This window comes from Aspergillus undulatus (genome assembly GCF_047715775.1).
Source record: "Aspergillus undulatus strain CBS 261.88 unplaced genomic scaffold BDV17scaffold_36, whole genome shotgun sequence".
In the NCBI taxonomy this organism is placed as follows: Eukaryota; Fungi; Ascomycota; class Eurotiomycetes; order Eurotiales; family Aspergillaceae; genus Aspergillus; species Aspergillus undulatus.
Window position 1 is genome coordinate 79,474 of NW_027396640.1, and position 27,580 is coordinate 107,053.

Here is a 27,580-nt window from a genome sequence, read left to right on the forward strand (position 1 = left end):
TGAGGATAAGCGCGCTTAGAGACTTTCGCCGCCTGCCCGACACAGCTGCATGCTCATTCTGAGCTTCCTACCAAATCAACCCGATCACAACTCCTGCGCGCATACATACCGTTTCAATACATGGCGCTTTCTCATATTTGAGCAACTTTCACTGGCTACCGTACCGGAGGTGTCGGGTTAAAGGACACGCCCATAATGTCTTCCAAATCGCCGCAGGACGGCGACTCTTACTCACCCGCACCATCAGTAAAGCCCGTCTCTCTGTCCCTAAGTTCCTCAAAGGACACAAACAAGAAGACCACGTTCAACGCCCCCTCAAAACAAAACCAAACCCTTGCGCGGCGCCCTCACCACACCCTCCAGCACGATGACGATTCCGACGAAGAACCCGCGCCGCCGGCCTTCGAGTCCGTCACGGGCTTCGACACACTCACAGGCAAAGCGGTCGGTGCATTCGACGCAGAAAATAAAAAACCGCTGACGATTCCCGTCGCGAGCGGGAATAACTGGCGCGATCGACCGGGTGTTATCAGACGGCCGAAGGGGAAGAAAAATTTACTGCCGAGGGAGGTGCAGGCTATGCAGGAGGCCGAGAGAAATGGCAAGGGTTTGGACGGTGAGGGGGAGTCTGTGGGGCCGAGTATGTCTTATGGGTTGAGTTTTGCCAGGCAGGACGGAGATGGTCAGGCGGCACCGGAGAGGGATCAAGAAATGAAAGATGCGCCTGCGCCTACGCCGCCAGCTGCGCCTGAGGAGACGAAACCGCTTACGGAGGATGAGACTGCGCTGCGCGCTCTTGTGAGGGAGAGTAAAGGGGAGACGGAGGGGAGGTCGGATCTTGTGATTGAGTCGAAGCGTCCGGGGGGAGATGATATGGACGAGGATGAGGTCTACGACGGACATAACAATGAGACGCGGTCATTCCGGGCGGATGTTGCGGCGCGGCCGGAGTCCGCAACATTAGATCAGTACAACGCAATTCCTGTGGAGGAGTTCGGCGCAGCCTTACTCCGTGGCATGGGCTGGAAGGAGGGCCAGTCTGTAGGGAAGAACTACGGCAATGGGAGCTCAGACCCGGGCCGCGCGTCTACGCCTCATGTCGCTGCTCGTCGTCCAGGCTTCCTAGGGATAGGAGCGAAGGATGTCTCAGGTGGCAAGGCGGAGGTTGAGTTCGGCGCGTGGGGCAAGGCGGCCATGCGTAAGGGATCTAGAAAATCTGGGGGAGCGAAAGACGGCCAAGCGGACACGGAGGGCGTATACATGCCCGTGCTCATGCGCAATAAGAAGACGGGCGAAACAATCACGGAGGAAGAACTCTCAGCTTTGACAAAGGAAGCTAAGAAGCGGGATGAAAGCGATGACTGGAGAGAGAGGAGGGACCGGAATCTTGAGCGGAGCGGGCGTGATAAAGACCGACATCGAGATCGAGACCGGGATAGTCGGCGCATAGATTACGATGACGATGATCGATACGAAAGTCGGCGGAATGGGTCCTCTTCTTCTTCAAGAAAAGACAGAGATAGGAGTCGATCAGCTGGTGATCGGCATTCCAGGCGTCATCGGTACGATGATGAAGATGGCGACGGCCGAGATGGTCGATATTACAGAGAGCGAGGGCGAGACCGGGACCGTGACCGTGAGCGCCGCTCTGACCGTGATAAAGATAGGGACAGGGATAGGGATAGGGAGCGGGATCGGGTTCGGGATCGAAAGAGCTCTAGTTATCACGACGACCGGTATAGCTCCCGGAATTCATCGTCGAATACGTCCAGCAGACACCGAGATCGAGACAGAGACCGGGATAGTGATCGCGATTCTCGTCGGCGGCGATGATGCGATGCGATGAGGTGATTGATAGATGTACTCGCCTTCGCTAGCATCATATGAAAAAGGAAACACGATCTCATATAATCTGGATGTACATTATCTACAAGCATGTTAACTGCCACAATAGAATTTGGATCACCCTCTTGGGATGTGTCTACACGAGACCAGGAATGCGTGATAAAAAGCCAAAACTTTTCATAATCCTCAATGTAAATGCAATCAATATGTACTCCTCAGACAAACACCCATGGATATATACCGTGTCAATCCAAAGAAAGCAACAAGAAACGAAAAAGATGTCTAGTCGTACATGACCCTCGTATCAGTATGCATGTATAAGAGAACTTAAGTGAGAAGCATCATCCATCCACTCGTCTAACCGGCAACCAGATGAACTTCCCCTCCTTCAAATAAAATTCATACACCCAACATAACCACATCCTTCTCGTGCTCAGCCTCATCACCAATAGCCCGCTGCGTTGGAGCGCCAAGCGCACTAAGCCCAATTCCCCCATCCATCTCACCAAGCACCCACTCAACAAGATAACTCTCGTCCTCGAGCTCCTCTATCCGGCGGAAGTGTCTTTCCGTGTATGACGCCAAAGCAGCCAGGATATCTTTCATAGCGGCTGCCGCGCGCCCATCAGGGCTGCGCTTAACCATGCCTGACGAGGCAAGTTCAACGAACGTCGAGGCAGGGTAGGACCGGAATAAAGCGAATAGGATGCGCTGCGCGGTCTTTGAGTGCCGTGCGTTGGTGTTCCAGTCGCGGAGGCGAAGGAGGAGGGCGTAGAGGTTTGACGGGTCGAGGGTTTGCAGGACCTCGTCGATGGATAGGTTACCTGTTAGACTATTTTCGTTCTTGGGTTCGGTGGAATTTGGGTCGTCGGCTGCGTCGATGGCCGCGTTGAAGAGGTTGAGCAGGCGTGCGGGGTGGTTGAGTTGGAGGGCGAGGGTGATTGCTTCGCGGTAGGCGCCTGCGACGATGTAGTTCTGCAGTTGCTGGTCTTGTTCGATGCGCGCGGAGTTGGCGTTTACTGCGGCGGTGTATGTTGCGGATGTGGTGTCGGTCCAGAAGGTGACTGTTGAGTCTGCGGAGCCTGAGGCGAGGGCGTAGAGGGAGGAGTGCTTTGTAGAGGGGGACTTGTTGGCATCATCGCGGGACCCGGAGGGTGTAGGGCTCGCTAGTGCCCAAACGCGGTCTTCATGGTTGTCGAGGGTTGTCTCTAGTTCGCCTGTGTAGGGGGACCAGACCTTGACCAGGCCATCTGCGGCTGCGGAGGCGACGAGGGGTCGGAGCTGGACGGCGTTGGTGTTTGATGCTGCGGTATCTTCCTCGTCGTCCTCATCATCGTCCTTTTTATTGGACATATCGGGTGGTGGAAGCCATAGCACCTTTAGGACACTGTTTGTGTGGCCCTCGAACGTTAGGAGGCAACTGTAGTCAGACAAGCTCCAGACCTTTACAGTCTTGTCTCCTGAGCCCGTTACGATCATGCCCCTATTCGTGCTGCTTTTGGCATCCGCACTGAGATTTGGCATGCCGTTGGGCGAGAAACGCGCCGACCAAACACCTCTCTTGTGCCCGCGAAGAACGCCCACCACGGATCCGTCCTCAGCAGACCAGATCTTTACGGTTCGATCTTGAGAAGCCGACGCGAAAAGGGCCGAGGAAGGGCTCACATCCAGGGCGTTGATGTCCTTGTCGTGAGCCTTGCGGGTGAATAGGGCTTTGGGAGTGTGAGGGCTGTCGGCATCAGTAGAGCCTAGCTTTCCGGTATTCCACCGCTTGACGGTACGATCCTGGGAACCTGTCATGACGAATGGAGGTGGGTGGTTCACCGGATCGTTATATGCTGGGGTATTAGGTGGCGGTGAGTCCCGCGGGAAGCTAATGGCTCCTAGGGATTCTGCGTGGCCTGTTAGGACGGCGAAGCATGTGTATGATGAATACTCCGGGTCAAGACGCCATAAACGCGCGGTGTTGTCCTTTGCACCTGTAGCAAGCCAGTGACCGGACCAGTCGACGTCGATACAGATGATGATATCGTCATGGCCATCCAAGTGAGCTATATCAGCACCGAAGTACTCTTGCTTCCCAGTTGAGGGCCTGTATTCAGATGGACCAACAGAGACAATTCGAATGCTTTCAGTGTTGGTGGCCAAGGCAAGCATAGACCGGTCGGGGCCGACATATGCGAGATCGATAATATCGTCATCATTGCCTGAGATGCGCCGAACAACCGGCAACGGGTCGAGCTCGGTTCCAGGCTTGTAGTCCGATAATGATTCTAGGGAGTGAAGCCTCAAGGTTTGGTCGGCGTGCACAGTCATGGCGAAAGGCATCCCGGGGGTATAATGGATTGCTATGACCGCCTCAAATTCGGCAGCAGCTTCCTGCTCACTTGTGACCTCTCCACCTCTGTTACAATCCCACACGCGCAACTTGCCATTCTCACCACCGACCAAGCATAGTCCGCCCTCAACAACAAATGAAGCTGCTTCAGCACTTTCGAGAACAGGTATTATCCTCCGAGTTTTGAACGTTCGCATATCCCATACAATGACGGTCTTATCTCGGCCGGCGGAGAGCAGAGCGTTCTCTGCTACCGAGTATGATATGCTGCGGACCACCGAAACATGCGAGTCAAGAGACGCTATGGACTTCCTCTTATTCAGATCCCAGATGCGCACCTTGCCCTCCTCACTACCGGAGGCAAGTCGGAATGCGCCAATGGAGTCAGAAGAGGTGTCTAGGTCCATCATTTCCTCATCCTCATTTCCAGCCTTCCGCTTCGACTTCTTCTTGGATGATTTGTCGTCGCTCTCTGTGAATGGTGGCTGGAAGAAACACAATGCCGAAATAACACCGCCGTGACCATGGAAACTGTGCGTGATATAACCACCCCGGATATCCCAGACTTTGATCGATCCATCCGCGGCTCCGGTCGCTAGCAGCGTACTGGTCGGATCGGTCGCGGTCGTCACGACCGGCGCTGTGTGTGGTTTTAAGCTCCGAACAAGCTTCGTCTCGAGCGTACGAGATGTGTCATCGAGGGGAGACAGAGAGTATATCCGCATGGACATAGACCGGGAGCAAAGAATAACGTGCGAAGCCGAGGGAGTGATGGCTAAGCTGGTGATGACCTCTCCATCTCCTTCAAGTGTAACGAGCTGGTCGCCCGTTTCGAGGTCGACAACGAGCGCATCTTCGTTCACGCAGGCGACCAGCAGGCGGCCACTGGCATCGAGGGCGGTGCTTCCTCCGGTATAGATGGGACGAAGCGTTCGAGACGCCTCGAAGGTCGTCTTGACAACGGCTTTGGACATGATGGAACGTTCTCGGAGTTTCTCGGGGTGTAGACAGTTGACAGTCTATCGCGCCATGGTAATAATCCAAATCAACTGCCAAACGAGTGAAGCCGAAGATGATCGGTGATTGCGCTTGCCCGTCACTGGTAAACTTTTCGATCACTTTTTTTGAGACTGTTTGCACTGTTTGTTGGCACTAGCCGTTCTGAGACTAGCTCTCATCATGGCCCGTGCACTCCAAATCGGCGCCGCTAGCTGGGCCATCTACTCTGGTTTCTTAGTAGACTGCTTCTATCCTCGCATCGTCTTGGATCTCTCGCTCTGCGCTAAAATGACATTGGATACGTGATATACACAATGGGGAGACGTGCATATTTGAACCGTCTGGCTTTGGTAGGCTCTTATCTCTTCTTCGCCCTCGTGTGTTCTCATGGCCAGCACTGCACTATTTGTACATTTGGTCTTTTGTCACAAATCGTCTATTGTTTACAGCGTTGAACTGCCTATAAGTCGATCATGGAGAGCTTTTCAGGACTGAGTTAGAACTGAGCTCGTGGTCTTATATTGTATTTCTGGCTTCTCTTCTACCTCGAAGTCCTCGATAGATTGCTCAACCATTTGATCTATTGATATCCAAATGCGCGTTTTCTCGAACCCCTATTGACCATATCCAAGGGCCGGTCCCCGTATGAAGCACCCGAGATCCCTGCTGGATCTTCAGGAGATCAGGCAAGCTCAGCGCAGCGGATAACCTCACCTCTCCATGCGGACGGATATGTCCAGCACTACGATGAAAGGGGCCACCCGGTTAATCCGGAGTCGAAAACGTTCGGAAGAGAGCTCAGGAGAGCCAAGAATGACATCCTTTCGACAATGGGAATCGTTGTCAGTGAAGACACAAGCCGAGGGCGTAACCAACAGGAGAAAATAGATGCCATCGTGACCGAGAACGACTTAGGGTTGGCCATGGTGACTCTGGACCAATTCTCAGTCTTCCTGGGCTCATGGTGGACTACGTCGCTCACTGGTCGAATACAGGTGAGATCATCTGGAGTCTAGCTTGAGGCGAAGAAGTGCAAACTAATCTTAATATGTAGACATTCAAAAGCTTTGCCCATGTCCCTTTAACAAGGATTATCAACTACGAAAGTGTTTCTTTTGGGATTCTTGGATTCTATTTTGCTGGTATCCCAGCATGGGCTATGTCGGCATGCCTATCCATCTGTCGACATCATCCCTTAGAACGCTTGATCTCCTTAGTACAAAACTATTTCCCTAATAATGACGCGGCCTCGAAGCTAGTGAGAGCTTCCTTTACCATCCTTCATACTGCGTGAGTACCTAACGACCCTGGACACGGACAAACCTAACAGTTCCTACAGAGCTCGAGGGTCTCTTCTTGCTCTCGCTATGCAAACATACATGTACTCTTCATTGCAGTCTCTACATCTGATTCCTCCTACCTCAATCCCAAGTATCGCGAACTTCATGCCCTTTGGCAAATTTGCCTCCATGCTACTCCCAAGCTTGCCTTCAGATATCTCATTCACCTCCCTCATCTCGTTTGCTTTGAGTGTGCTGAAAACCCCCTCTCTTCTCTACATATATGTCTACCTACGACCATTTATTGAAGTTCGCCTTTACAGACTGATCCGCAGACGGTTGCCGAAACCTGATCTCACTGATCAACTTTCTGTCAAAGTGGCCTTCGATAACGACCTTGTTGATTGGATGGTGCCTGTTCTAGGGCGTCGAGGTGATGAGGAGGCCGAGCGCAGCAACCTTTCATTGATAGATGACTTGCTGTATGAGTTGCGTGTCTTCCGGCAGTTGTTGTCTTCTAAATTCACCTTCAAATCACGACAGTCCTCACTCGTCCTACGGGGCGAAAATAAGCACCAATGCGAGGTTCACCAGACTCAGGGTCGATCAGCAGGTCATCCATCCCCAGGTCAAGAGCAACAGCATCAAAGACGCCAGGAGGCACAGCCAGATACCACAGATCGGCGTACGTCCATTCGTGGATACGATGAGAACTCCGCCAGAGCGGACAGCGAGGTATCGAATGAAGAGAACCAGCTTCCCGACGCGGACAATATGAATCTGTTGAGGCGCGCGAGGAACCTCACTATTTCTACTCGAACATCCACTCCGGACCCAGACGCGCACCAGGATGAGGGCGCCGCTCCAAGAGAGAGCCAGAGAGATTCACGCTCACACGCACATCGCTCTCGAACTCCTTCTCCTACATCTTCGCCGCCCTCACCTCGTGTCCGCGCACAGGTAATCCAGGATTCAGATGTCGTTGCCATGCAACTCGAGCTGCAAAGTCACCAGGCACGTCGCCGGAGTACCACGACGGAGAACGTTGTCGATCCACAGAATGCCGAAGAAGGATCGGTTACTCGTCGTTCGACCTCTGACCTCCTCGACACGCTTTTGTCCAATGAAGGCCAGCACATAACCACGATGCTTAGTCCCGAAGCTGCAGAAAGCAATGACCTCTCCAACATGACCTTAGCGACATCTCTTCATCTGGGAGGAACAACAACAGCTTCGTCCTCTAGAAATCAACCAAACAGCATCACAGAAGGCTTAGATCAAAATGATCTAGCCGCTGAACCAACGGTCTCAGTCCCCGTGAACATCCTCCCCGACGTTGTAGAAGAGCCACCTCTCGAAGATACAACCAACCAACCCTCATCGTCGCAACCCCATGAGGATTCCGACGACTCCGATTTCTATCCCAACGTTGAAGATGCCGATGCCGACGCCGACACCTCAATCCTCCCACATGAACCCAACCCAACCACTCCGCAAAATCCACCAGAAGAAGCAGAACCTGTCCAAGCCTCCTCCCGCGCCCTAGGCCACAGAGTGACCGTCCTCTCCTCTCTCCCCGTCGACTCCCTCGCGTCCCACCTAGCATCCATGATAACAACGGCCCTCTTCGCCCCTCTTGAATCCCTTTACCTCCGATCTCTCGCGTCATCGTACCTAGCGTCTAGGAGTGCATCTGCCTTGCTCCGTGCTGACGTCTATCCCCTTGGTGCTTGGGGCGGTGGTCGCTCATGGAACGATAAAGTTGCCTATATGGGGAAATTGGCGCTCATGATGGGGCTCCAGGCTACAGTGAATGCGTCTGTCTGGGGGATTATCTCCGGGGCTGCAATTCGGATTGGGAGGAGGTTCTGTGGGTGGGGTGCGTTGTAGACTAGACCGAGTTCTGGTATAAAGAAGCCTCAAACCCGCCGCGGGCATGGAGTCCTTGGGTCGTATGCCGGATATGGTAACTGCTGAGGGACCTCCGGCCATCGGTCGCTCCTTCCCTAAACGTGGCACTCATCTAGCCTCATGAGGCAGGTGCGATGATGGGTCGCTCCTTCCCCGTGGTAGATGAATGCAACTCTCCCTAGGCAATGTGCGATGCACCTCATCTACCCGTTGCCCCTATAATACTCACTCAATCGCCATCTTAGATACACTCGAATATCGAAGTTGGATATGTAATGATATGAAGCTACTATCTTGATGCCCATGTGCGGTGAACTCAAAAGGGTTCCAGTCCTGGATAGATATTTCTTTAATTTTGTATCGTTACAAACTCGTATATATGGATGCAGCCAGCCCAGACCGCTGCTTTGCCCCTAACCTTACATTTCAAAAATCACCTCGCAGCATCCTTCCCTTTCCCCTTCGCCTTACCAGCACCAGGAACCTTTCTCCGCTCCCAAACCATGAGATACCCCTCCTTCGTAAAAAGCGTCTCACTCTCGGCACGCTTCACAAACAGATCCTGAATCTCAAGCCACTCTGGTCCCCTCTGTTCCCCTGTCCCCTGCTCCGTCTGGACCTTCGCATTCTCAGCCGCCATAGCCTTATCCTGCAATTGAACGAGCCAGGAGACTTTCTCCGTGCCTGCGCCGGCACCACTAGAGGACGCCCCGCCGCCGCCCGAGGCCGCATTGACGCCTTTATCAGCGGCGTCTTCTGTCCCGCCGGGGGCGGAGATGGTCGGGTCGAGGATGATGTTTGCGACGAGGTCGTAGAGGATTGGTTCGCCTGGGGACCAGAGCTCCGGGTTGGGTTCTACGTAGGGAGACATGTCCAGGGAGCGTGGGGAGGGGAATGTGACGATTGTGGGGTTGCGCTCGGAAACGAAGCGGTTTTTGGAGAAGCGTTTGATGTGGAACATTAGGTAGGGCGGGAGAGGGTGGAGGAGACGGTGGCGGACTCGGTGGGCGAGCTTTTCGGAGGCTGTGACGCCGTTGTATTTGTTTAGGAGGGTGGTTAGAGGGACTTGCGGGATGATGGATTCGCGGTTTGCGGATTGGAAGAGAGGCGTTGGGGGGAGATCGAGAGTTAGGATGAGGAAGGGGGTTGTGTTGCTGGTTATGGTGCCTGATTCGGTGAAGACTAGGCGGGCGTTCTGGGTGTCTGAGTGTGCTGTGATGGCTTGACTTTCGATTCGGAGATGGCCCTGGAATGCGGCGTGGACCACGCTCGTTGGCGTTTTGGACGGCTTTCGGGAGCCTCCCAGCGCGAGATGTAGGTTGTTCAAGAACCAGGAGAGAAACTCCACTGGGTCTGACTGCTGCGTAAGGGTGAATCGCTTCGAGGACCGTAGTGCAATCTCTTGCAGAAGTTCGTGAGGTGATACGTGAGAGCGGAAAGCCTTGGAATTCCAGAGCTTGCGCACGAGTGTCCCAAAGCGCAGGACTAACTGAGGTGTGCCAGGTTGCGGGAACTCATGGAGGAGGAAGTAGTTGCGAATCGGAAGGACATGTGACAGCGCCTGGGCCACGACGTTCAAGTAGTCATTGGCCTTGATATTGTTCATACCGACAAAGCCTAGAGATAAATATCAGCTTGCGGTCTTTCCCGGGCATGTAGAAACGTGAAATATCGGTATTTACCTGGTCTATAGCGCTTCCCCGAGAGATCAAACGCATCCGTGACCTCCTTATCCAACTTGCCGACTTCCTCCTTGGAATAATACGGGTCGACCACATATTTGATATCATCCAAACTCTTATTCTTCACTTCATACCCCTCAGGCAAAACATAGACCTTCTTCGTCCCCATATTGACAAAGACATGATGCGAAACCTCGAGGGCGTGAAAGTAGGCGTGGGATTTCGGACCTCTGCCCTGGAAGTATTTGCCGCAAACAAGACAGGCATAGACGTTGATATTTGACAAGCTGACGGAACACAATTTCTCAAAGTCGAAGTCTAGGATTTGACGATTGATCGTATCGAGGTACAGGTCGCTGTATCCTTCCATCGGAGCGCTTTGGCGTTGAGGCGCCACAATCGCGGGTCGGTCATCGTCCTCTTCGTCCTCGGGCTCTTCGTCTTCCTCGTCGCCTACCTGAGCCGCTTCTTGGAGCTCTTCTCCTCTTCGGTCTACAGCTGCAAGAATATTATCTCCTTGGCGTTCATGCTCCTCCAACTCCTGCCCGTTAGCTCGGCGCAAAGGTAGTGCTCCATGACGCGGGTCGTCTTCGGGCAAGTCGTCATCCTCCACACGGGCCTTTTTAGAGGCTGGGAATCCGACGATGGCCTCTTGCTCTAGGAGCAGCTCGGCCTGTCTTTTGGTCATCATGATTTGCAGGATGATTGCGGGTTGAAGGTGGGAAGAGCTGCGGACATCTGGAAATCCTCTCCACGCGACGCAAGAAGATCGTGTGCAAACATGACAAACACCAAGCTCAGCTAACTACATCACCTCGACCGCTGACAGCAGAACTCGCATATCGACAAAAATAGCCTCGTAACGGAGAACGGCAAGCAGCTGTAGAGGCTCATGTCATGTCGCTTCATTTATTGTCTACCTAGCAGCCATTGGCCGAGACTACACCGGAATCAAATGCAATCAATCATTTCGGAAATCCCAAAGCCCATAATACCGGAACGTAACCGGAGAACATAAGATGCTTATTATGATACATTAAGCACTCTTGACAATGCGGTTATTGTCAAAGTCCAGCTCCCTCACGCCGTCCTTGGTCACTACCTTGACCAGAACCTGTCAACCGTTAATCATCTCAAACAACCTCCGGGTGGGTGGATAGATAACATACTCCTTTGTAGTCGATTGGCAGCCGGCGCTTCAACTCATCTGTGCACATCTCTAACAGCTTCAAGCCTTGATCCAGGTTAATATCGGGGTGGTGGTGCTTGTCGAGTGTTGATAGACAGTAGTACTGAGCATAGCCGTGGGCAGCATATGGGACAGGCGCCAACGAGGCGAGGTAGTCGATCCAGTATAGGTGTGGCTTCTGAGAGATGGGGTCAACTCCGCCGAGGAGGAGATTGACTGTGTAGGGACTCCGCGATCGCAGGCTGCGTGCTAGCTCTCCTCGAACAAAGTTCGCAACAGCACTCGGAGACAGCTCGGTGTCGTTTCGCATTGTGTATAGCTGGACATTGGCTTGGACGTATTCGGCAAATTGAACTGTTAGGAGAAGCACAATTAGTTCCGCGCCATTGAAGCTCAATGTGCTACAGGTGTACTAACTGGTATCTCCCGCCTCTCCGGAGACAGCGACTAGTGTGTGCTCGTTGAGTTGCCGCGTCTTGTCATCTTCAGTTTTGAGAATGGTAGGACCTCTCATGGCAGCTTTTGAAGCTGCGAGAAGGACGAAGTCTTTGCCTGTGATACCAAGTAGAACCTCCCTATGACAACGTCGGTCAGCATGGCTAGTACGGAGCTACCGTGGTAGAGGTGGGACGCATACATCTTGGTGATACGACTCTCGCGTGTTTCGGTCAGAGGATGGTAGTTGAAGCAAGGGTAGAAAGTTCAGGTGGAGGGATGGGAAGAGAGCAGGACTGATGCCAGTGGTCGTTTACTGTCTATCACCGCCGCGCGGAGCTTGACTGCCTGGAGCTGTTGCTTCCCGCTGCCTGAGGCGGAGAGCTGTTGCGCTGACTCAGCAATAAAGCCATGGATTGACACCGCCTGCACGGACCACGGGCAGAAAAAAAAGTTGAGGAGCGGGAAAATATCCATGAACAAGTAGATCGCCGGAGGCAACTCTCTCGATTGGAGGTCACACCGGCTGTTCAATCTTCGATCGACCTTCCCACCCTTCGATGTCGTCATTCTTTACGTTACCCGCATCCCAGCGGAAGCGCAAGAGGGAGGACCGCGCCGGAGCCCCATCAAAGAAACGGGGCGTCGACGCTGACGGAGACGTGCGCAACAAGAGTGGGAGGAAAAATCGCGAACGGGACGAGTCGATTTCCGGAAGTGACGATGACGATGCGGAAAGCGTTGCCTCGGCAGCCTTAGAAGAGGAAAGTGGCTCGGAGTCGGATGAGGGAGAGACGGCCGCAGATCGGAGATTGAAATTAGCAGAACGATACCTGGAGAACGTGCGGGACGAGGTGGATGACTACGGCTTTGATGCTGCAGAGATTGATCGGGATTTGATTGCAGAGAGGCTGAAAGAGGATGTGGTATGTGCGGGAGGATATTGCGACTCTGATCAAAGCTGACGATATTTCAGGACGAATTCAAAGGTCGAGTATATCGCCAAATCGCCTCCGACCTAGCTTTCCCAGCCGCCTCACATGCCTTCTTCCGGGCAGATACACAAACTACAACATCAATTGCTGTTCATGCACCTTACGTCTACACGGTATCCAAGGACAGAACCTTGATCAAGTGGGAGCTTGCAACTCCCAGCGCAGCGCCGGCCCCTACAACAAACGGTGTAGATGGCACATCAAAACGACCTCCTCGGCCACAACGGAAGAACCCGAAACAGGTGCGTTTTACGAGGGGCTGGCAGAAAGTCGCGGAAAGCGCAGAAGAGCAGGGTCACACCAAGAGCATATTGTCGGTGGCTGTGTCCCCTTCAGGGAAGTTTGTTGCTACAGGGGGTGAGGACAACAAGCTCATAATCTGGGATGCCGCAACTTTGACGCCCGTGCAAACCTTTCCTCAACACCGCGATTCCGTCAGTGGGCTAGCCTTTGCCCGTCATATCTCCACCATGAGCTCGGGCGAGCAATTGTTCTCCGGCTCCTATGATCGAACCATTAAAACATGGTCTATCAGCTCCGCCGGTCACGCCTATGTCGAAACATTATTCGGTCACCAAGACAACGTCGCGTCGGTGGCCGCAATGACGATTGACCAGTGTATCAGTGTCGGCGCCCGTGACCGCACCGCCAGGTTGTGGAAGGTCGTCGAAGAGTCTCAGCTGATTTTCCGCGGTGGTTCATCCAAAAACACTTCACTCGAGCACAACATCGACTGTATAGCACCTTTACCTCCTACCCATTTCGTCACCGGCTCCGACAACGGTTCCATCTCATTATGGTCCATTCACAAAAAGAAGCCCCTTTACACTATCCCACATGCTCACGGCGTCGATCCCCTTCCACCGCTAGAGGAGCATTCTCCCGAAGCCGATCGAGAGACAGCATTGCGAAATGCGCGCTTCCTCAGAACTACGCCTCGCTGGATTACCGCTTTAGCGACAGTTCCGGGGACAGACGTCGTCCTCAGTGGCAGCTGGGACGGATACATCCGAGCGTGGAAAATCTCAGATGATAAGAGAGCGATCCAACCTCTCGGCCCCGTCGGCGGAGGCCCCCTATCTCCAGACGCCCCAGATACCCCATCAAAGCAGCTAGAGCAGAGCCTTGCATCCGCCAACCCATCCCACAGACACAGCTTGACCAACGTTCAAGGGGAGGGGGAGCCTCTCGTAAAAGGCGTCGTCAATGGCATCGCTGTCTTTGAACGGCGAGCCGATACGACGAAGCCTGGCCAAGTGCCATCCGAATCGAAATCAAAATCAAAATCCACATCGCAGAATGGTCCCGAAGCGCGCGGTCTTTGTATCGCCGTCGCGGTTGGGAAAGAGCATAGATTTGGGCGCTACAAATGCTATGCGAACAACTACCACAAGGGATCGACCCCAGAAGGCCGAAATGGCGCCATGGTGTTTGAAGTCCCTTTTTTTTCTGATAAACCTGGCCGAGGGGAGGAGTCTCTTTGAGCCGATGTATCTACTTTGGATAAATGATTGTATTTTACTATTCCCAGCGGCATTAGCATTGTGTATGGAAAAGCAATGACCTTTTAAGGCGAAACATCTATAGTTGTAAGCACTAAGTAGCCCTAGGCTCGAGCAGATCACCAGAGGACCTCACTTCATGAACTAACTTGAACTGCACTCCATTCTTAAGCAGTTAAGAGCACCTCTCTCATGATCATCCTTCACCGTGGCCGAATACCGTTCACCTGGGCATTCCTCATCCTCAATGAGAAAACGTAGGTAGACCAGTTTCCATTCCCCAACCCCAAAACCCACTCCCTCATTAACAGTCAACCCATCATCTAGTTCCCCCACGACCTCCCACCCCACACGCGCATCCTCTCAATAACCGGAGACCGACTTCCCATAATCCCACAGCGAGGCCTCAACATCACCGAATTAGACGTCCCAGCCCGAGATAACTATCCGATCATATAAACAAACACGCAGCTCGGACAACCTGCCACTGCTCATCTACTTCCACGGCGGCGGATTCATCACCGGCGGTCTAGAGAGCGACGATGCCTCACTCAGGCGCATTGCATTGGCGATCCTGGTCGTCGTGCTGAGCGTTGGGTATAGACTTGCACCTGAGTATTTGTTTCCGGTGGGGTTTGAGGATGGTATTGATGTCGTGTGGTGGGCCGGTTGATTGATTGATTCCTCCGTCGATGGATCCATCATTACGACTACTTCTTCCTGTACCTAGGTCCTCAGCTGGTATTTATTGAGAGCAGGCCGCATCCAAAGACCCCCAAAACCAACCCTTCAGTTCTATATGCAACCCAGCATCAGGCCTAATTCTAGGCGGGACATTAGCCAGCACAAACTTCAGCACCGGAAGCACACATCCTCGCCCAAGACCAAGACCGAGACCAAGAATCTGAATCCAACACAGACTCATCCTCATTCCCCTTCCACCATGTAACAGGCATCCTCTTCCTAATCAGCCACAAAGCCGCTCGCCCCTCAAAATTCCGCTCGAAACTCCAAAGCATAGACGAGATCACGCATTCCGCAGGGCTCAGCTCACGCAAGAAATCATTTAGTACTTTGTAGAACAGTACCTACGCCACTTCACCATCTGACCCGCAACGGTCGCCGCTTCTCTTTCTTAGAACATCCACGCGAATTTAGCGGCGCCGGCTGCTGTTTGTCCACCTTGTGGGTGGGAGCCCTGGCGGGATGAGACGCTGCTTTTGGAGGATGTGTTGAGGGGGGAGGACGTGGCCACGAAGAAGTTTGTGTATCCTGGTTTGCCGCACGGGATTGGACGACGGGTCCGGGTCTGGATATTTCGACGGGCTGAGAGGGAGGTTTTTTTGAGGGGGTGAGGTTTGTTTTGGTTTGGGGGGTGAAGTATAGAGAGATAGGGTTAGCTTGAGACTAGGGTACATATTATTCATGCTACGCTAGTACGGAGTATTTTGATAAGGAACGGTGACAATTCAACAGTTATATATTTCTGTGGGTATTGTCAGTAGAAAGAAGAAATTAGTAAGTAAAAAGCCGAATACCGAATACCGTCGCCATCCTATCCGTTGCTATGCCATAGATATGTGTCGTAAAGGTTTTTAATCGTGAGACTCCCCAAAAATCCAGAACCATTCTATTACATACATGCGAGCGTAAGAAGAATAAGGTAGGAGTTCGCTAGAAAGATCATTTGCCCAGCACCTGTGAACTCCGAACAAGCATCAAGTCATCAAATGGTAGAGGTTATCCACTCGTGACTGTGGTCAAGGCCTCGCGAGAGGATGTTGGTAGATTAATCGCCGCTAGAATGAGATGAGAAATTAGAGAGCTCATTGTCGACGACTTACGCGAGCTCTTACCCGCCTCGTCGGCGCAACTGGGCCTTCTTCGTCTGAATCATCATCTAAAGCGATGGCGTGGTTGGCCGATAAGCCTGCTGAAGACTGACTTTGCTGGCCCGCTTGGTTGTTTGTGTTGGGGTTAGCAGTTGAACCACTGGCGCGAACAGGCGAAGAGCTTGATAATATGTGATATGTTGGTATACGTTGTCGACTGCCGACTGTAGCAAGTCTGACAGGCTCCTCATGGTCATCGTCATCGTCATCAACATCGTCTCCCGATTCATCGTCGTCGCCAAATAAATCTGGTGCTTCGTCTTCGTCTTCGACTTCAAGGTCGGAATCGGACTCCGTTTCGGACGTTTCGGACGTTTCAGACTCGTCATCATCTTCACTTGCATCCTCGTCTTCGTCATCCTCACCATTGCGCACCCCGAGATGATCAAATAACATAGGAGCTGGAGACGACGAATCAAACATGGCGTGCAACTCTCCCCTGCTGTAACTGGGGTGTCCAACAATGGTTGATCGCCCCGAGTCTGAGCCATAGTTGGTCGGCTCACCATCGTCAATAAAGGAATCCATATCCTCGTCCTCCTCATCGTCCTCCTCATCCTCGTCATCGTGATGGACGGAGGAACTCGGACCGTCAAAATCTGAAGAGTCCCGAGGATCGTAAATTGCACCGGGTATGCCAAAGACATTGCCCCCATTAGGAATAACGCGAATGCCAGTAGGTAAAGCATCCATGGGCACCCCATCGTACCATTCCCTGAAGTCGAACTCTTCCCCAAAGTCGTCGTCTATTTCTTCGTCATGATCTACAAATCGATCATCCGTCATTTCTGAACTATCCTCCGAATAATCGGTATCAGACATGGAATCGTCACCATGGCGGTATCCGCAATTCACACATCCCGTTTCCTCCAGTTCCCATGAACATTCTGGGCAGCGCATGACGCCATCTTCAAGGTCAATTATGGGCTGAGCAGGGGGATGCCGCGCCTTGCTGAATATTCCTCGGAAAAGGCCGCCATAGTTCGGATCCGTATTTTTCTTGTCCGCCTCTATTCTTCCCGCCTCTTCAGATTGATGAGCTACATGCTGATCTGTTGTTTCCCCTTTATCCAGAAGCTCTGCGCGACTCGTAAACAATTGAACAACTGCGCGAACCTAGGACGACTCGAATTAGAACACGACTGAGCACGGCTAGATGGTAGGGGAGCTCACCAGGTATGCTGGCGCGGGCTGTGATTTCACTGGGGCTCGACAATCAGGGCAAGTTTTGTTATTCCTTCCTTCCGCAAACCAGGATGTCAAACACTAAGGCGCGATGATTAGCAGTCACCAAATATGGTCAGAGCGGTGTCGACTAACTCCGTAGCAGAAAGTGTGTCCGCAGGCAAGGGTGAAGGGCTCGTAGAGTGGCCTGATGCAGATGCCGCATTGTAAAAGATTGCGAATGTCATCGACATGACCTTGCAGCGTTTGGAAGAGCTAACAACATTTTCTGAGTCAGTGAAACTCCATTGTTTTTTCTGGGGCCCAAAAATCTCACTCCCGAAGCATCCTGTGGCGTGGCAGCCTTTGTCCCACCAAAGCCGTTGCTCAAAGTGGTCATCGGAGGGGTGTGCCTCGACATATTGGTGAAGATAGCCCGCACGTATTCCGTGCAACGATAATTGAGGCTCGGAAAGTCGAAGCGGAAGCTTTAAACGAGGTGAGAATGTTTGCTCGAGGCCTGCAGGAGGGTGGGGGTTGATGTATTTTGTTTGTTCAAGTAATCGAAGGAACGGCGGGCATAACGCGCGATGGCGATCGCCGCTGAGCGATAGATGAGAGATTCTCGGACAAGGACTTCGAGAAGCGGTCAACGGTGGTCACTAGGATACGAGGGTCGGTTCGAGAGGCTCCAAGCGCAGAACCTGGAGGGAACTGAAAGGAAGGCGAGGGCAACCGGCCAGCAGTTGGTGAGCATGACTTTTTCGGACCCGATGCAGAGCCGCGCGCAGGAACCAAACCGATCAAACACGCGACAAACTAATTAAACCCGTTTCGTCCGGCCCAGTATGCCTCACTAGTGAGGCTTCCTTCCTTCTCTTCCCTTCACTTCTCACTATCACCTTTCACAATTCTTCCACGGTGATTCAACATACTCGGACTGGCTTCCTGTCTATCTTGATGCATCGATTCAATGACCTGAAAGAACTAATGACCGTGGTCTAGATCTCTCACTTGCTGCAGCCCATGACAGCCGAAAGCTTCCAACGGCGGCAACCAACTGCCAGAGCTTCAGATTCGTGGAAACTGCTAGTTCCAACAGGCGGTGCTACTGTTCTATATTGGCAGGATTCAAATTTCACCGTCCAGCTCGCTTACGCGGCGCTTCGGTCGTGGTCCGTGGCATTAACCGAGTAATGGACCTAGATCTGCCCCCAACCATGGTTGCGACTATATCGCGTCGTTCAGCCGAAAATTGATGCCTCACCCCCTCAGTCTCGCTTCTCTACCTTTCATACTTTGTCGTCGGATGATTTTGCCGACAGTCATCGGAATCCATATCGACGATACTCGCTTGTGGAGGAGCTTGAAACAGGCATAACATTCTTCTTTCAGCTAACATATCGATTTCATGGCCAAAGATCACAAAATTCCAACAGAACTCTCAAATACGATTGCAGAACAAATCAGTAAATCAAAATAAACGCTCTATATCCAGCCCCAAACCGGAAGCAGCGCGATGACGGACAACCAAACCAATTGCTTATATGCCCTACCCAACAGCAGCTTCGATTGCTGCCTCCATAATCCGTGTGCACCAACTTAATCATGACGGGCCCATAAGCATGATCATATGGCTACCCCTCTGTAACCCCCTTCGGGACCCGTTTATGCAACCACGACACGGCGTCTTCTAAATTTCTCAGCTTTCTCCCGTCTGAGTTCTTCGGAGTTTAAAGTACTATCATCCACCATGCCAGCCACGACTTTGTCGTCCTCAATCATCTCCTCATCCATATGCTCCAAGAAGTCAATCTGCTCCCGAATAAATTGCTTGAGACTACGTGTGTCAAACGGCCGCCGGGCACGTTGTTGATCACGCATCAGCTTATTGGCGTGCCGAAATCGATCTTGAAGCATGTCGAAGCGATACTCTGCAAATTGCAGATATAACTCGCCCAGTTCCGAAACAGGTCGAACTGTAGTGAGGACAGTATCGTCTTTGATGAGCGAATCTCTCGGCCGTAATGAGGTTACCATAGTAATCCTCTCGGTGCCCCCCAATGCACGAAGAGCTTGGTGCTCGATGTAACGTCCTTGAAGGATTACAGCATACCCCTGCAAACTAGTGAGTGGGGGATCAAATGGTTGAGATCTTCTGGAGCTTACCATCTGAGGGCCGCGAACTTTGACTACCTGGCCGTCTCCTGTCCTGAAAGCAGTCTCGCCTCCTATCATGCCCGTGCAGTCTGATAGCATGGTCACGCACGCGAAAGGGTAACTGTCCGTATGCCAGTCAACGATAGGGTCGTCGTTTTCCCAAGCGCAGCCTGAGACCCCTTCGTCTGCTGCGCGGGTTGCCCTCTCCATCATCGCATTTAGCGCCTTGTTCTTTTCCTCCTCGCTGTAGACGGCGAGGTTGATGTGGCCAATATCAAAGTCTATCGCAGGTACCAGATCGACTCCTGCAATTTTTGAGATGATGGCCAGCGTCTCAGGGTTCTTCCAAGCGTCGTAAACAAACGGCGCACAACTATCAGATGTCAGCCTGTGGTCAGATTTGAGAGTGGGAAAGGCAAACTCTGCAGCGTATCCCCGAAGCTGGCACTGGGCAAGTTCGCTTGAATAACTCCATTTGGAAAAGACCTCGTCACTGAGTACCTCCTTCCTCATTTGTTGTATGGCCTCAGCAGAGAACAATGGGAAGGGCTCAGATACACCTATCGGGGATACCCCACGATCCTCGGCGTATCCTAGTTCTTTCATACTATGCACCTTGGAAGGAGGAGTGAAATCCAAGTGCTTGGATGGTTCAAATGTAACCTTTTCCGATTGCCTGGAACTCACGGCTTCCGTTTCAACACCGGATTGTGCCACTGGATCAGGTACAGGTGTTGAGGTAAGTGTTCCTACGGTAGCCATTGTCTATACCAAGTTAATACTGATCAATTGATCTAATAGGCCCTCGGAAGGCAAGTTTCTCTCACTTCGACTTTCGCTGTCAATATGACACACCTCGAGTTCACTGAAGCAGAAGGACGATATGTCAAAGGATACTTTGAAGGTGTCTATCCTCATTCGTTTCAGAGAATGATCAGTGAAGGATATTCGTTGGTGTGAGAGTCGGAATGAGGAGGACATCAGATATTTATGCCCATCGCTTGTTCCGTCCCCTCATCGCGTTGTCCTAGCTACCATCAGGTTGACGACTCATGCGATAATGTCTGCTAGCATACGCAAACTCTCCTTATTCGGTATTGAAACTTGAGTCATTTCTTGGGGCCACATCATTGATAATCCATCCGCCCCGTGTTCATAACTATGGAAACTCTTCCTTTATTTGGTTTGGTTCTGAAGGATCTGGGTCCACTGTTTGAGGGGCCTCCTTGACGATGATTCCTTGTCGGCTTGTTCTACATCTTCCTTCATCACAAACCCTGGCTTTCCCAAGAAGAGAATCATCATCCTCTGTTCTTTGAGCCTTTGGTGAAGCGACGAACTCGAATCGGTTGAGAAACCCGGGCCAAACATTTTTCTATAACTCATACTGATGTGCAACCGTTTTCATCGGCTGGGAGCGGACGCCATCCAGCTTCAACCGTCCCAATATATTGGACATAGATTGGGTAGGTTTCGAGCGTACCAAGATAGATGTGGCGGGTTGGATTGAGCGCGCCACAACCTGGTGGTTGATAATGGACTTTTTGACTCGATTGGGGATGAGCGGCTTGGCATGTTATCGATCCGTCGAGACAGTCCCATCAGGTGTTCCCGGAGACTTCCCCGGACGCGGGGGAGCCTCCGGGTACCAAGACCAGGCTTCCAACTGAAAGCTGCAAACTGCAACAAATCCTCTACAAGCTAGTAACTGTAGGACAAAGTACTGCTACGCGCCGACCTGGAGCATCCGGGAAGATGCCGAGGTGCGATGGTGGGATTCTTCCCTGCAACAATAGCTGACTTGATATTAAGATCGGTACCTACAATATATTTTTATGTCAATGAGGTTTCCAGATGGTAACTTCTCGAGGTAAATGCGCGGTTTGTTCCGTTTGTTTGACTCTACCCGGCCTTCATTCTCCATGCTCCGGCTGCTGAACACTGACTACTGACAACGATCACTCAGCGAGGGACCGAATCCTTTGGCTGGAAACAGATCATAAGCTGTACAAGTGCTGGCAGACTGGAAGGCCGTGGCTGCGGTTGTATAGAAGATCCTCTCGCTCGCAGGAAAGACTAGGTCTAGGTATACAACATGCGACATTAGTCTAAGCCTGTGCTGAGGTCTCTCTGGTCATCACGGGATAGAGGGATTTCCAGCCACAGTAGGTGAGGGTTCTTAAGAATTCCTTTCTCCCAAACGACTATACACCGCGTTTTCCCTCACCGTGTAATTGCCGGTAGGGAGTACTTCAGACCGAGACGATTGACCCAGCATCGTACTCTATAGCAGAAACCTAAAACACGCTCTAGGACATGGTCATTACTTCTTTAAGGTGCTCTGCTTCAAGATTAAACCTGCAAGCTTATCTACTATGAAACTGAGGACTATCAACCGCTCGCTCTATAGTTGTAGATCTCCGATCTCCGCGCCAAGACTTCGGCTCCGTCGCCCGACTTTTTCACCATTTCCACAGAGTATCTAGACTCTAGAACCTCATCTTCAACTTCCTCACTTTGTGCCTTTGTTTCGCCATCTCTATCTGTATTCATCAGTCTCCGAGTATATCACACTTCTTACTTCTTTTTGGCGTTTTGTTTGACTTGTACTTACCCTGAATCATAGACACCATGGCCTCCCAATCAGATGAACAACAATCATCAACCTCGGGGCCAGCCTCTTCCGTCGCCTGGGGGCGTTCGGAGCGAAAGTTCAGCAAGTGTGTCTCTCTCTCCCCTAGCCTGCTCAATCAGTCCCATTATCTTCAATGGCATCCGCAAAAATGTCCCGGTGTATGCTTTTGCTGCTGCGTGATCATAAGACGTCCAAACGGACCCGTCTCATTCCGTTCCGTTGAGCTCATAGCTAGCTTTTTTATCAGCTTCGTCAGCTCTGTTTTAGTCTGACAACCGTTGAACTGACTCTATTGCTGCAGTAAATCCGCCAGCGAGTACTATGATCCTTGTCAAGATTTTGCGGATCGGAGCCTGAGGTGCATGAAACGCAACGCCGGTGATAAGGAAATGTGTGGTGATTACTTCCAGTATGTATTACCTTATCCTATCTTTATAGCTTACTTCACTAACAACAATCTCTAGAGCTTATCGCGACTGTAAGAAGCAATGGGTGAGTGTCTGAGCTCTATCTTACTCTCCGTTCTTTGGTGGCCGCGTCATGGGAGCACCTGCCTTTCGGGTTCCCTCTTAATCTGTCCTACCACCCTCTCGTAGAAAATATGTATATCTAACTTATCTTCAGTTAACTCAGAAAAAACTCGGTAACTCGCCAGCCGCCAGGCAATGACACAAGGGAACGCGGGTTCGTTCTAACGATAATGCCGCCATAATACCACTGTACCATATCAAGCCTGAATCTATCATGTCCAGGTTGCTGCAATCTTTAAGCGCCACTCCTTTGACCTGCCTATCCCCAAGTATCTACCCAGAGACCTTCAAAGACCTTTGTTCGGCTATCTAGGCTCAACGATAAGGAAGGATCGTGTTTTCTGTGTTGAGTGAACAACTTCCTTTTTAGTACTCTGGCTTTATCCCAGCAAATTGGTTGGCTGCATTGTACGATAAGCACTTCCTGTGATCTTCCAGGGTTTACTCGAGTAATTTCTGTTTCTGGATGTATTTTCCTGCTTCGTTTTCCAGGACGCTGGTTCTCGGGCTATCTGTGTTACTATGTCTCCTCTCGCAATCTGTCTTTCTTCAGGATTATCCTCCCCTAGCTTGTGCGTACAAAATGATCGACGTTTTTAGGCCGGCTTGACAAATATTGTGGCAACAAGCCCTGGTCGCCGTTTGGTCATGGTCACATAGAACCTAAAGCGATGGAGGCTTCAGTGAAATATATCACTGTAGATCAGCCGTTATTTTTTGTAGCACAACAGGACCATTGTCCGATATAGTTCAATCAAGAGCTGCGTGATGTTCTCTCTATTAATTAACATAAAGGCCTCGATTCCATCATCATTACAAATATGCCCACCTGGTTCCTGAGTTTGATCTGTATACATAGTCCCTGAATGGGCAATCACCGCCTTCCTGAGTTTCGCTCCGCACCACTTCCCCGCCCACTTCAACCGCCAAAATGAAGAGGAAGAAATCACCCCTCATCTTTCATTGCCATACTTCCCCGCACACCGTGTGCTGTGCTTGACTGCGCAGTATACGTCCATTCTTACTCACCTATCTTCCATACTTATATTTGCTTGAGCCCGAAATTTATCGAGTGTCTCGGAACTGCGAGCACCCGTCACGATGTCGACCAATGACGCCGTGTTTCAGCGGCGGAATAAGCAAATCGAGGATGCCATTGACGGCCAGAACTTGAAGCAGGCGCTGCAGCTGATCGAGAAACGGATCAAAAAGGGTGAGGATACGCCGTTCTTGCAGGTACGAGATATTTTCTTTGACTCCACAAGTCCAGTATATACTCCAGATTGCTAACCTTGTCTGTTCGCTCAGGCATGGAAGGCGAATATCCTCTTTCGTCACGCCGACGAAGCACACCACCAGCGGGGTGCTGCGGAGACCCTTAAGCTATGTAAAGCCGAACTGGCAGTGACGGATCTCGACACATTGGACATCTTGAACGAGACGCTGCAGAAGATGGGCGGACACGAGGAGACAATGAGGAATATATGGGAGCGGGCTGCGAAGGCTCAACCGCAGATCCGTGATATCCAGACGAGGTGGTTCGATTTCGCGTTCGAGGGTGACGACTGGAAGTCGGCGCAGAAGGCGGCCATGTCTCTGCAGAACAACTTCCCAAAGAAACGGAAGTACTACATCTGGGCTATCTTCCTCTCCTATCTTCTGGCAGTCGATGAAGCGAGCTCGGACATGGACCGCAAACTGTTCGGAACTCTCGCCTACCGCATGGTTTCTAAAGCTGCCGAAAGTGTTCCTTCTGATCCGGTATGTTGCGCCCGCTCCCGCCCACCAAACTGCTTTTCGTGACTCTCTTCGAGCCGGGATGGTAATATTTATGCCCAAAAATATAGAAGGACTTACTGAGCCCTCCTAGAGCTATTCAATCAGCCGAGGAGCTATTACTGCTTGTTAAGATCTACGAATCTCAAGGCCGGCATGCCGAAATTGTCAAGGTCCTAGACAGTGAGAACCTTGGCATCAAGTCAAAAATGGTTCAGAATGATTGGTCTTTTGTCGGTGTGAAGCTATCTAGCTTGGAGAAGGCTGAGATGTGGTCTGAGGGCTTATCATACGCCAAGGAGCTTCTTGCTATTCCTACTACTGAAGAGGAGAGAAAGGCCATTCAAGAGCGTGATGACTGGGCTGTTTGGCATTTGCTTGTCACTGCGACCCAGAGGATGAATACTGCGGAGTGAGTTCTGAACAGATCGTTGGAGATGCCCGTCATTACTGACAGTTAGCAGGACGACTTCAGAGACACAAAAGTTCATATCTCAGTTCATTGAGTCGCAGCCCAAGTCAAGGAACGCGCAGCTGGCCCGCCTTGACTTGGTACATTCCAGCTTTCAGTCAGGTGCCTTAAAACAGAATAAGTTGCTTTCCGGTTGCGAGGCGTATTTTGATCACAGCAAAAGCAAGCTCTTCTGTTTTGGCGACCTTTTGAGTTATATTCCCTCCTTGGATAAGGCGTCTATAACCAAATTTGTTGAATATGCATCAAAAGCTGCCGCACAGTCTGAGGTATGTGGTCCGCAGTCGTGATCAAGTATCCTTGCTAATTGCTCCCAAAGGAAGCTGGACCATTCAAAGGACTCGCAGCCATCAATGCTCTGAAGTTGGAGTACTGTTTCCTGCTGTCCTCGGATGCGTCGAATGTCTCTCGAGAGAAGGTAGAAGAATTCGTCTCGCGCTGTCTGAAAGAATACCGCGAAACCGAACGTCCTGACCGAAGTGATGCCCCATCCACCATTGAAAGCCAGCCGAGTGATGATCTGTGCGTTCTTGCAGCGATGGCTCTGATTCGCTTTAGCGGCAGATGGGTCACGAGTAAACAGGAAGAAATTCCAGACATCATGCTCATTCGCGCAGCGGCGCTCTTAGAGCGTCTTGTCGCCGATTCACCCCACAACTCCCAGGCACTGCTGCTCCTTGTGCGGTTGTACCTCCGATTGGGCGCTGGCTCTCTTGCGCTGAAGACATTCAGCAGGCTCTCTGTCAAGCAGATGCAGTTCGAAACTGTTGCCCACAATCTATTCACGCGCCTTGCGACAATCCACCCCCACTCAGCACCGCCGATTGACGGTGCGGAATACAAGGACTTCAATCCCCAGTCCGCCTTTGTGCAGGCCATGATCTTCTACCTAAGTGCAAATGTTACTTCGACGAGACACCGCTCGAACGGCCTTGAATACGGTAGCTACGTGAACGTTGAGGGAACCATTGAGCTTCAGAGGTGCCTGAAGCAGAGTATCTGCCGTAGGATGTACGCATTGGAAGTCAAGCGAGTGCAAAGGCTAGCTGGCGGAGACCCTATGGGACGTTATGACGAAATAGCGAGAGATCCGTCTCCGCTGGTCGACCAGCGTACGTTCGATGCTTTCGCGAACTGTGAAGCGCCTAGTCAACCTACCTTCGAGCAGCTGGTGCGCCTGGGGCCGTTGCCTAATGATCGATGGGTGAGGTCAGCTCAAATGACCGACAAGCTTTTGGGACTCCTTAAAGACATGGCCGCCATGAAGCCGATTACAGCAACACCAGAGATTCCTGAGCTTGATGACCTCGTGGGAGCCAGCGCAGACTCTGAAATGACTTCTTCCGAAATTGAAGGCACAATAACGAACTTGAGCTTGCTGCGGTTAGCTGTGTTCCTGAGCGGCTCAAAATCCATCACCCCTGACCAAGCCAACGAAAGCCTTCGCCAGGCGGAAGAATGGTTGAACTCCAAACTGAAAGCTTTAGCTTCGGATGAGAACAGTGACTCGGCTGTAATGTCAGAAACAGCCGTCTTCTTACAGTCAGATGTTCCATATGCTCCAACTTGGCGGTTCTTCCATACGATTTTCAGCATTCTTGACTCTGTCAAAGCTCTGGTTACTATCTGCTCTGTTGCTTCGAAGAAGGGCTCAAAAGGGGCCAAGTTACCCAAGGACCGGGTGGAGAGCCTGCTTGATCTGGGTCGCAAGGTACACCAGAGTGCGCAAGCAAACATTCGCACGCTGAAGAAACAAGTATCCGAGTCAGGAAAGCTTGGCTCATTGATTGATCTGGTCACCGCTGGTAGTGGTACCGGTGACGATGGCCAACAGCTTCGTGGCGAGCTAGAGAAGACGCTTGATACGTCCTCGCTGGAACTGTTTTGCGGAGAGCTAATGGAGAGCTGGGATGAAGCGCTTGGGAATGCGTTGGCTGTGAGACTCTAAGGATTTGTGATACGACATATACATAGATTTATCAGTCGGAAAATATAGATGCCATCTGGAATCTTACTTGGGTTGGAATCCTCATTAGTGAGGGAGGCAAGAGTCCGAGGCTGACCCGCGAGGTTCTTGCTTCTTCTCTTCTTTTCCTCTCTTCTGTTCTTCCTTTCTTGCTCTCACTTAATCTTTCCCAGCCGGGATATCCTCGGTTTCCTGCACGAATCGAAACACGTACCCGAAAGTTAGACAGAGAATCCTTCTGTGCTAGCGACTCAGCCTTCTTGGTCGTACACGAGTTTTTCCCGCAATCGGGATTCACCAGGTAAGGAGGTCGAGACTCGCGAGATGCAGGAATGCTGATACCGGCTACAAGCAGAAAATGTCAAACACAACGCATGTCGATAACAATACCTGCCGTGTCCTGCTTCCCCCTCAATTCTCCGCCTATATTCTCGCCATATGGCCTCCATGTTATCGCATCGTACAGAGATAATCCCTCGCCCAACATCCGTAAGTTACCTGAAAGGAGCGCGTTGTCCGAAAGGGTTACACTGCAGGATTTAGCTCGCTCGTTGGTGTTGAACAGGGAAAGGATGGCCTTATTCCTGTCCACCGCAACCTTGAGAGAAGATCATCCCCTCGCTGCCCGTTCGTGTTGCTCCAAAGCTGATTGCTTCTTTATTGCAGTTGGTCAGCTTTCAAACACCGAACGAGACAAGCGTGACTTCAAGATGATTCCCCGATCCCACCTTGACCGAGCTTATCTCTGTTCGACATGAGCTTGATTTGGTTTCTTGATGGCATCTGCTATTTCTCGATGCGTTTAATCT

General features: G+C 51.6%; 11 protein-coding genes across 11 annotated transcripts; 5 read left to right on the top strand and 6 right to left on the bottom strand.

Annotated features, from left to right (window-relative positions):
- The first annotated feature begins 51 nt into the window (after positions 1 to 51).
- Positions 52 to 2,049, top strand: spp2 (spliceosome ATPase-activating subunit SPP2). Its single transcript, XM_073758381.1, has one exon. It carries the CDS (start codon positions 196 to 198, stop codon positions 1,831 to 1,833), a length of 1,638 nt encoding a protein of 545 aa, XP_073613974.1. The 5' UTR covers positions 52 to 195; the 3' UTR covers positions 1,834 to 2,049.
- Positions 2,045 to 5,249, bottom strand: BDV17DRAFT_267598 (U3 snoRNA-associated protein UTP13). The gene has a single exon (XM_073758382.1). The coding sequence runs from the start codon at positions 5,155 to 5,157 to the stop codon at positions 2,245 to 2,247; it is 2,913 nt and encodes a 970-aa protein (XP_073613975.1). The 5' UTR covers positions 5,158 to 5,249; the 3' UTR covers positions 2,045 to 2,244.
- A 189-nt stretch (positions 5,250 to 5,438) lies between these two features.
- On the top strand, positions 5,439 to 8,391 carry BDV17DRAFT_267599 (uncharacterized protein). The gene is made up of 4 exons (XM_073758383.1): positions 5,439 to 5,532; positions 5,815 to 6,177; positions 6,237 to 6,472; positions 6,522 to 8,391. The coding sequence occupies exons 1-4, from the start codon at positions 5,497 to 5,499 to the stop codon at positions 8,350 to 8,352; spliced, it is 2,466 nt and encodes an 821-aa protein (XP_073613976.1). The 5' UTR covers positions 5,439 to 5,496; the 3' UTR covers positions 8,353 to 8,391.
- Positions 8,392 to 8,739: 348 nt separating this feature from the next.
- BDV17DRAFT_267600 (ubiquitin carboxyl-terminal hydrolase family protein) lies at positions 8,740 to 10,818 on the bottom strand. The gene is made up of 2 exons (XM_073758384.1): positions 10,056 to 10,818; positions 8,740 to 9,990 (listed from the first exon to the last, which is right to left on the bottom strand). The coding sequence occupies exons 1-2, from the start codon at positions 10,744 to 10,746 to the stop codon at positions 8,807 to 8,809; spliced, it is 1,875 nt and encodes a 624-aa protein (XP_073613977.1). The 5' UTR covers positions 10,747 to 10,818; the 3' UTR covers positions 8,740 to 8,806.
- A 26-nt stretch (positions 10,819 to 10,844) lies between these two features.
- Positions 10,845 to 12,001, bottom strand: pre1 (proteasome core particle subunit beta 4). The gene is made up of 4 exons (XM_073758385.1): positions 11,882 to 12,001; positions 11,662 to 11,819; positions 11,225 to 11,598; positions 10,845 to 11,169 (listed from the first exon to the last, which is right to left on the bottom strand). Coding segments are annotated over exons 1-4 (612 nt in total). The 5' UTR covers positions 11,884 to 12,001; the 3' UTR covers positions 10,845 to 11,091.
- A 169-nt stretch (positions 12,002 to 12,170) lies between these two features.
- Positions 12,171 to 14,223, top strand: BDV17DRAFT_267603 (ribosomal RNA-processing protein RRP9). The gene is made up of 2 exons (XM_073758386.1): positions 12,171 to 12,605; positions 12,656 to 14,223. Exons 1-2 carry the CDS (start codon positions 12,240 to 12,242, stop codon positions 14,156 to 14,158), a joined length of 1,869 nt encoding a protein of 622 aa, XP_073613979.1. The 5' UTR covers positions 12,171 to 12,239; the 3' UTR covers positions 14,159 to 14,223.
- Positions 14,224 to 14,306: 83 nt separating this feature from the next.
- On the bottom strand, positions 14,307 to 15,125 carry BDV17DRAFT_267605 (uncharacterized protein). Its single transcript, XM_073758387.1, has 2 exons — positions 14,504 to 15,125; positions 14,307 to 14,433 (listed from the first exon to the last, which is right to left on the bottom strand). The coding sequence occupies exon 1, from the start codon at positions 14,879 to 14,881 to the stop codon at positions 14,672 to 14,674; it is 210 nt and encodes a 69-aa protein (XP_073613980.1). The 5' UTR covers positions 14,882 to 15,125; the 3' UTR covers positions 14,307 to 14,433; positions 14,504 to 14,671.
- Positions 15,126 to 15,631: 506 nt separating this feature from the next.
- BDV17DRAFT_267609 (uncharacterized protein) lies at positions 15,632 to 18,109 on the bottom strand. Its single transcript, XM_073758388.1, has 4 exons — positions 17,570 to 18,109; positions 17,389 to 17,508; positions 17,242 to 17,334; positions 15,632 to 17,184 (listed from the first exon to the last, which is right to left on the bottom strand). Exons 1-4 carry the CDS (start codon positions 17,651 to 17,653, stop codon positions 16,003 to 16,005), a joined length of 1,479 nt encoding a protein of 492 aa, XP_073613981.1. The 5' UTR covers positions 17,654 to 18,109; the 3' UTR covers positions 15,632 to 16,002.
- A 791-nt stretch (positions 18,110 to 18,900) lies between these two features.
- On the bottom strand, positions 18,901 to 20,154 carry BDV17DRAFT_282796 (uncharacterized protein; the record flags this gene model as incomplete). Its single annotated transcript, XM_073760258.1, has 3 exons — positions 18,901 to 19,350; positions 19,402 to 19,765; positions 19,814 to 20,154. 3 exons carry the CDS (start codon positions 20,152 to 20,154, stop codon positions 18,901 to 18,903), a joined length of 1,155 nt encoding a protein of 384 aa, XP_073613982.1.
- A 1,717-nt stretch (positions 20,155 to 21,871) lies between these two features.
- On the top strand, positions 21,872 to 23,323 carry BDV17DRAFT_267614 (cytochrome c oxidase-assembly factor cox23, mitochondrial). Its single transcript, XM_073758389.1, has 4 exons — positions 21,872 to 22,112; positions 22,329 to 22,436; positions 22,492 to 22,519; positions 22,652 to 23,323. The coding sequence occupies exons 1-4, from the start codon at positions 22,024 to 22,026 to the stop codon at positions 22,694 to 22,696; spliced, it is 270 nt and encodes an 89-aa protein (XP_073613983.1). The 5' UTR covers positions 21,872 to 22,023; the 3' UTR covers positions 22,697 to 23,323.
- Positions 23,324 to 23,442: 119 nt separating this feature from the next.
- Positions 23,443 to 26,922, top strand: BDV17DRAFT_132768 (MDM20/NAA25 family protein). The gene is made up of 5 exons (XM_073754162.1): positions 23,443 to 23,793; positions 23,866 to 24,318; positions 24,405 to 24,745; positions 24,798 to 25,074; positions 25,125 to 26,922. The coding sequence occupies exons 1-5, from the start codon at positions 23,659 to 23,661 to the stop codon at positions 26,751 to 26,753; spliced, it is 2,835 nt and encodes a 944-aa protein (XP_073613984.1). The 5' UTR covers positions 23,443 to 23,658; the 3' UTR covers positions 26,754 to 26,922.
- The last annotated feature ends 658 nt before the right edge of the window (positions 26,923 to 27,580 follow it).

Coding starts and splice junctions, on each gene's coding strand:
- BDV17DRAFT_267600 (XM_073758384.1), bottom strand. CDS start 10,746: ATGATGACCAAAAGACAGGCCGAGCTGCTCCTAGAGCAAGAGGCCATC. Junction 9,991..10,055: donor GGGGAAGCGCTATAGACCAG/GTAAATACCGAT, acceptor ATTTATCTCTAG/GCTTTGTCGGTATGAACAAT.
- BDV17DRAFT_267609 (XM_073758388.1), bottom strand. CDS start 17,653: ATGTCGAGGCACACCCCTCCGATGACCACTTTGAGCAACGGCTTTGGT. Junction 17,509..17,569: donor CGCCACAGGATGCTTCGGGA/GTGAGATTTTTG, acceptor AAATGTTGTTAG/CTCTTCCAAACGCTGCAAGG. Junction 17,335..17,388: donor GACACACTTTCTGCTACGGA/GTTAGTCGACAC, acceptor ATCGCGCCTTAG/TGTTTGACATCCTGGTTTGC.
- spp2 (XM_073758381.1), top strand. CDS start 196: ATGTCTTCCAAATCGCCGCAGGACGGCGACTCTTACTCACCCGCACCA.
- BDV17DRAFT_267605 (XM_073758387.1), bottom strand. CDS start 14,881: ATGATGGATCCATCGACGGAGGAATCAATCAATCAACCGGCCCACCAC.
- pre1 (XM_073758385.1), bottom strand. Junction 11,599..11,661: donor CGGAGAGGCGGGAGATACCA/GTTAGTACACCT, acceptor TTCTCCTAACAG/TTCAATTTGCCGAATACGTC. Junction 11,170..11,224: donor TGCCAATCGACTACAAAGGA/GTATGTTATCTA, acceptor AACGGTTGACAG/GTTCTGGTCAAGGTAGTGAC.
- BDV17DRAFT_267603 (XM_073758386.1), top strand. CDS start 12,240: ATGTCGTCATTCTTTACGTTACCCGCATCCCAGCGGAAGCGCAAGAGG. Junction 12,606..12,655: donor AGAGGCTGAAAGAGGATGTG/GTATGTGCGGGA, acceptor ACGATATTTCAG/GACGAATTCAAAGGTCGAGT.
- BDV17DRAFT_267599 (XM_073758383.1), top strand. CDS start 5,497: ATGGGGAGACGTGCATATTTGAACCGTCTGGCTTTG. Junction 6,178..6,236: donor CGCTCACTGGTCGAATACAG/GTGAGATCATCT, acceptor CTTAATATGTAG/ACATTCAAAAGCTTTGCCCA. Junction 6,473..6,521: donor TTTACCATCCTTCATACTGC/GTGAGTACCTAA, acceptor CAGTTCCTACAG/AGCTCGAGGGTCTCTTCTTG.
- BDV17DRAFT_267598 (XM_073758382.1), bottom strand. CDS start 5,157: ATGTCCAAAGCCGTTGTCAAGACGACCTTCGAGGCGTCTCGAACGCTT.
- BDV17DRAFT_132768 (XM_073754162.1), top strand. CDS start 23,659: ATGTCGACCAATGACGCCGTGTTTCAGCGGCGGAATAAGCAAATCGAG. Junction 23,794..23,865: donor AGGATACGCCGTTCTTGCAG/GTACGAGATATT, acceptor CTGTTCGCTCAG/GCATGGAAGGCGAATATCCT. Junction 25,075..25,124: donor AAGCTGCCGCACAGTCTGAG/GTATGTGGTCCG, acceptor TTGCTCCCAAAG/GAAGCTGGACCATTCAAAGG.
- BDV17DRAFT_267614 (XM_073758389.1), top strand. CDS start 22,024: ATGGCCTCCCAATCAGATGAACAACAATCATCAACCTCGGGGCCAGCC. Junction 22,113..22,328: donor TCGGAGCGAAAGTTCAGCAA/GTGTGTCTCTCT, acceptor CTATTGCTGCAG/TAAATCCGCCAGCGAGTACT. Junction 22,437..22,491: donor ATGTGTGGTGATTACTTCCA/GTATGTATTACC, acceptor AACAATCTCTAG/AGCTTATCGCGACTGTAAGA.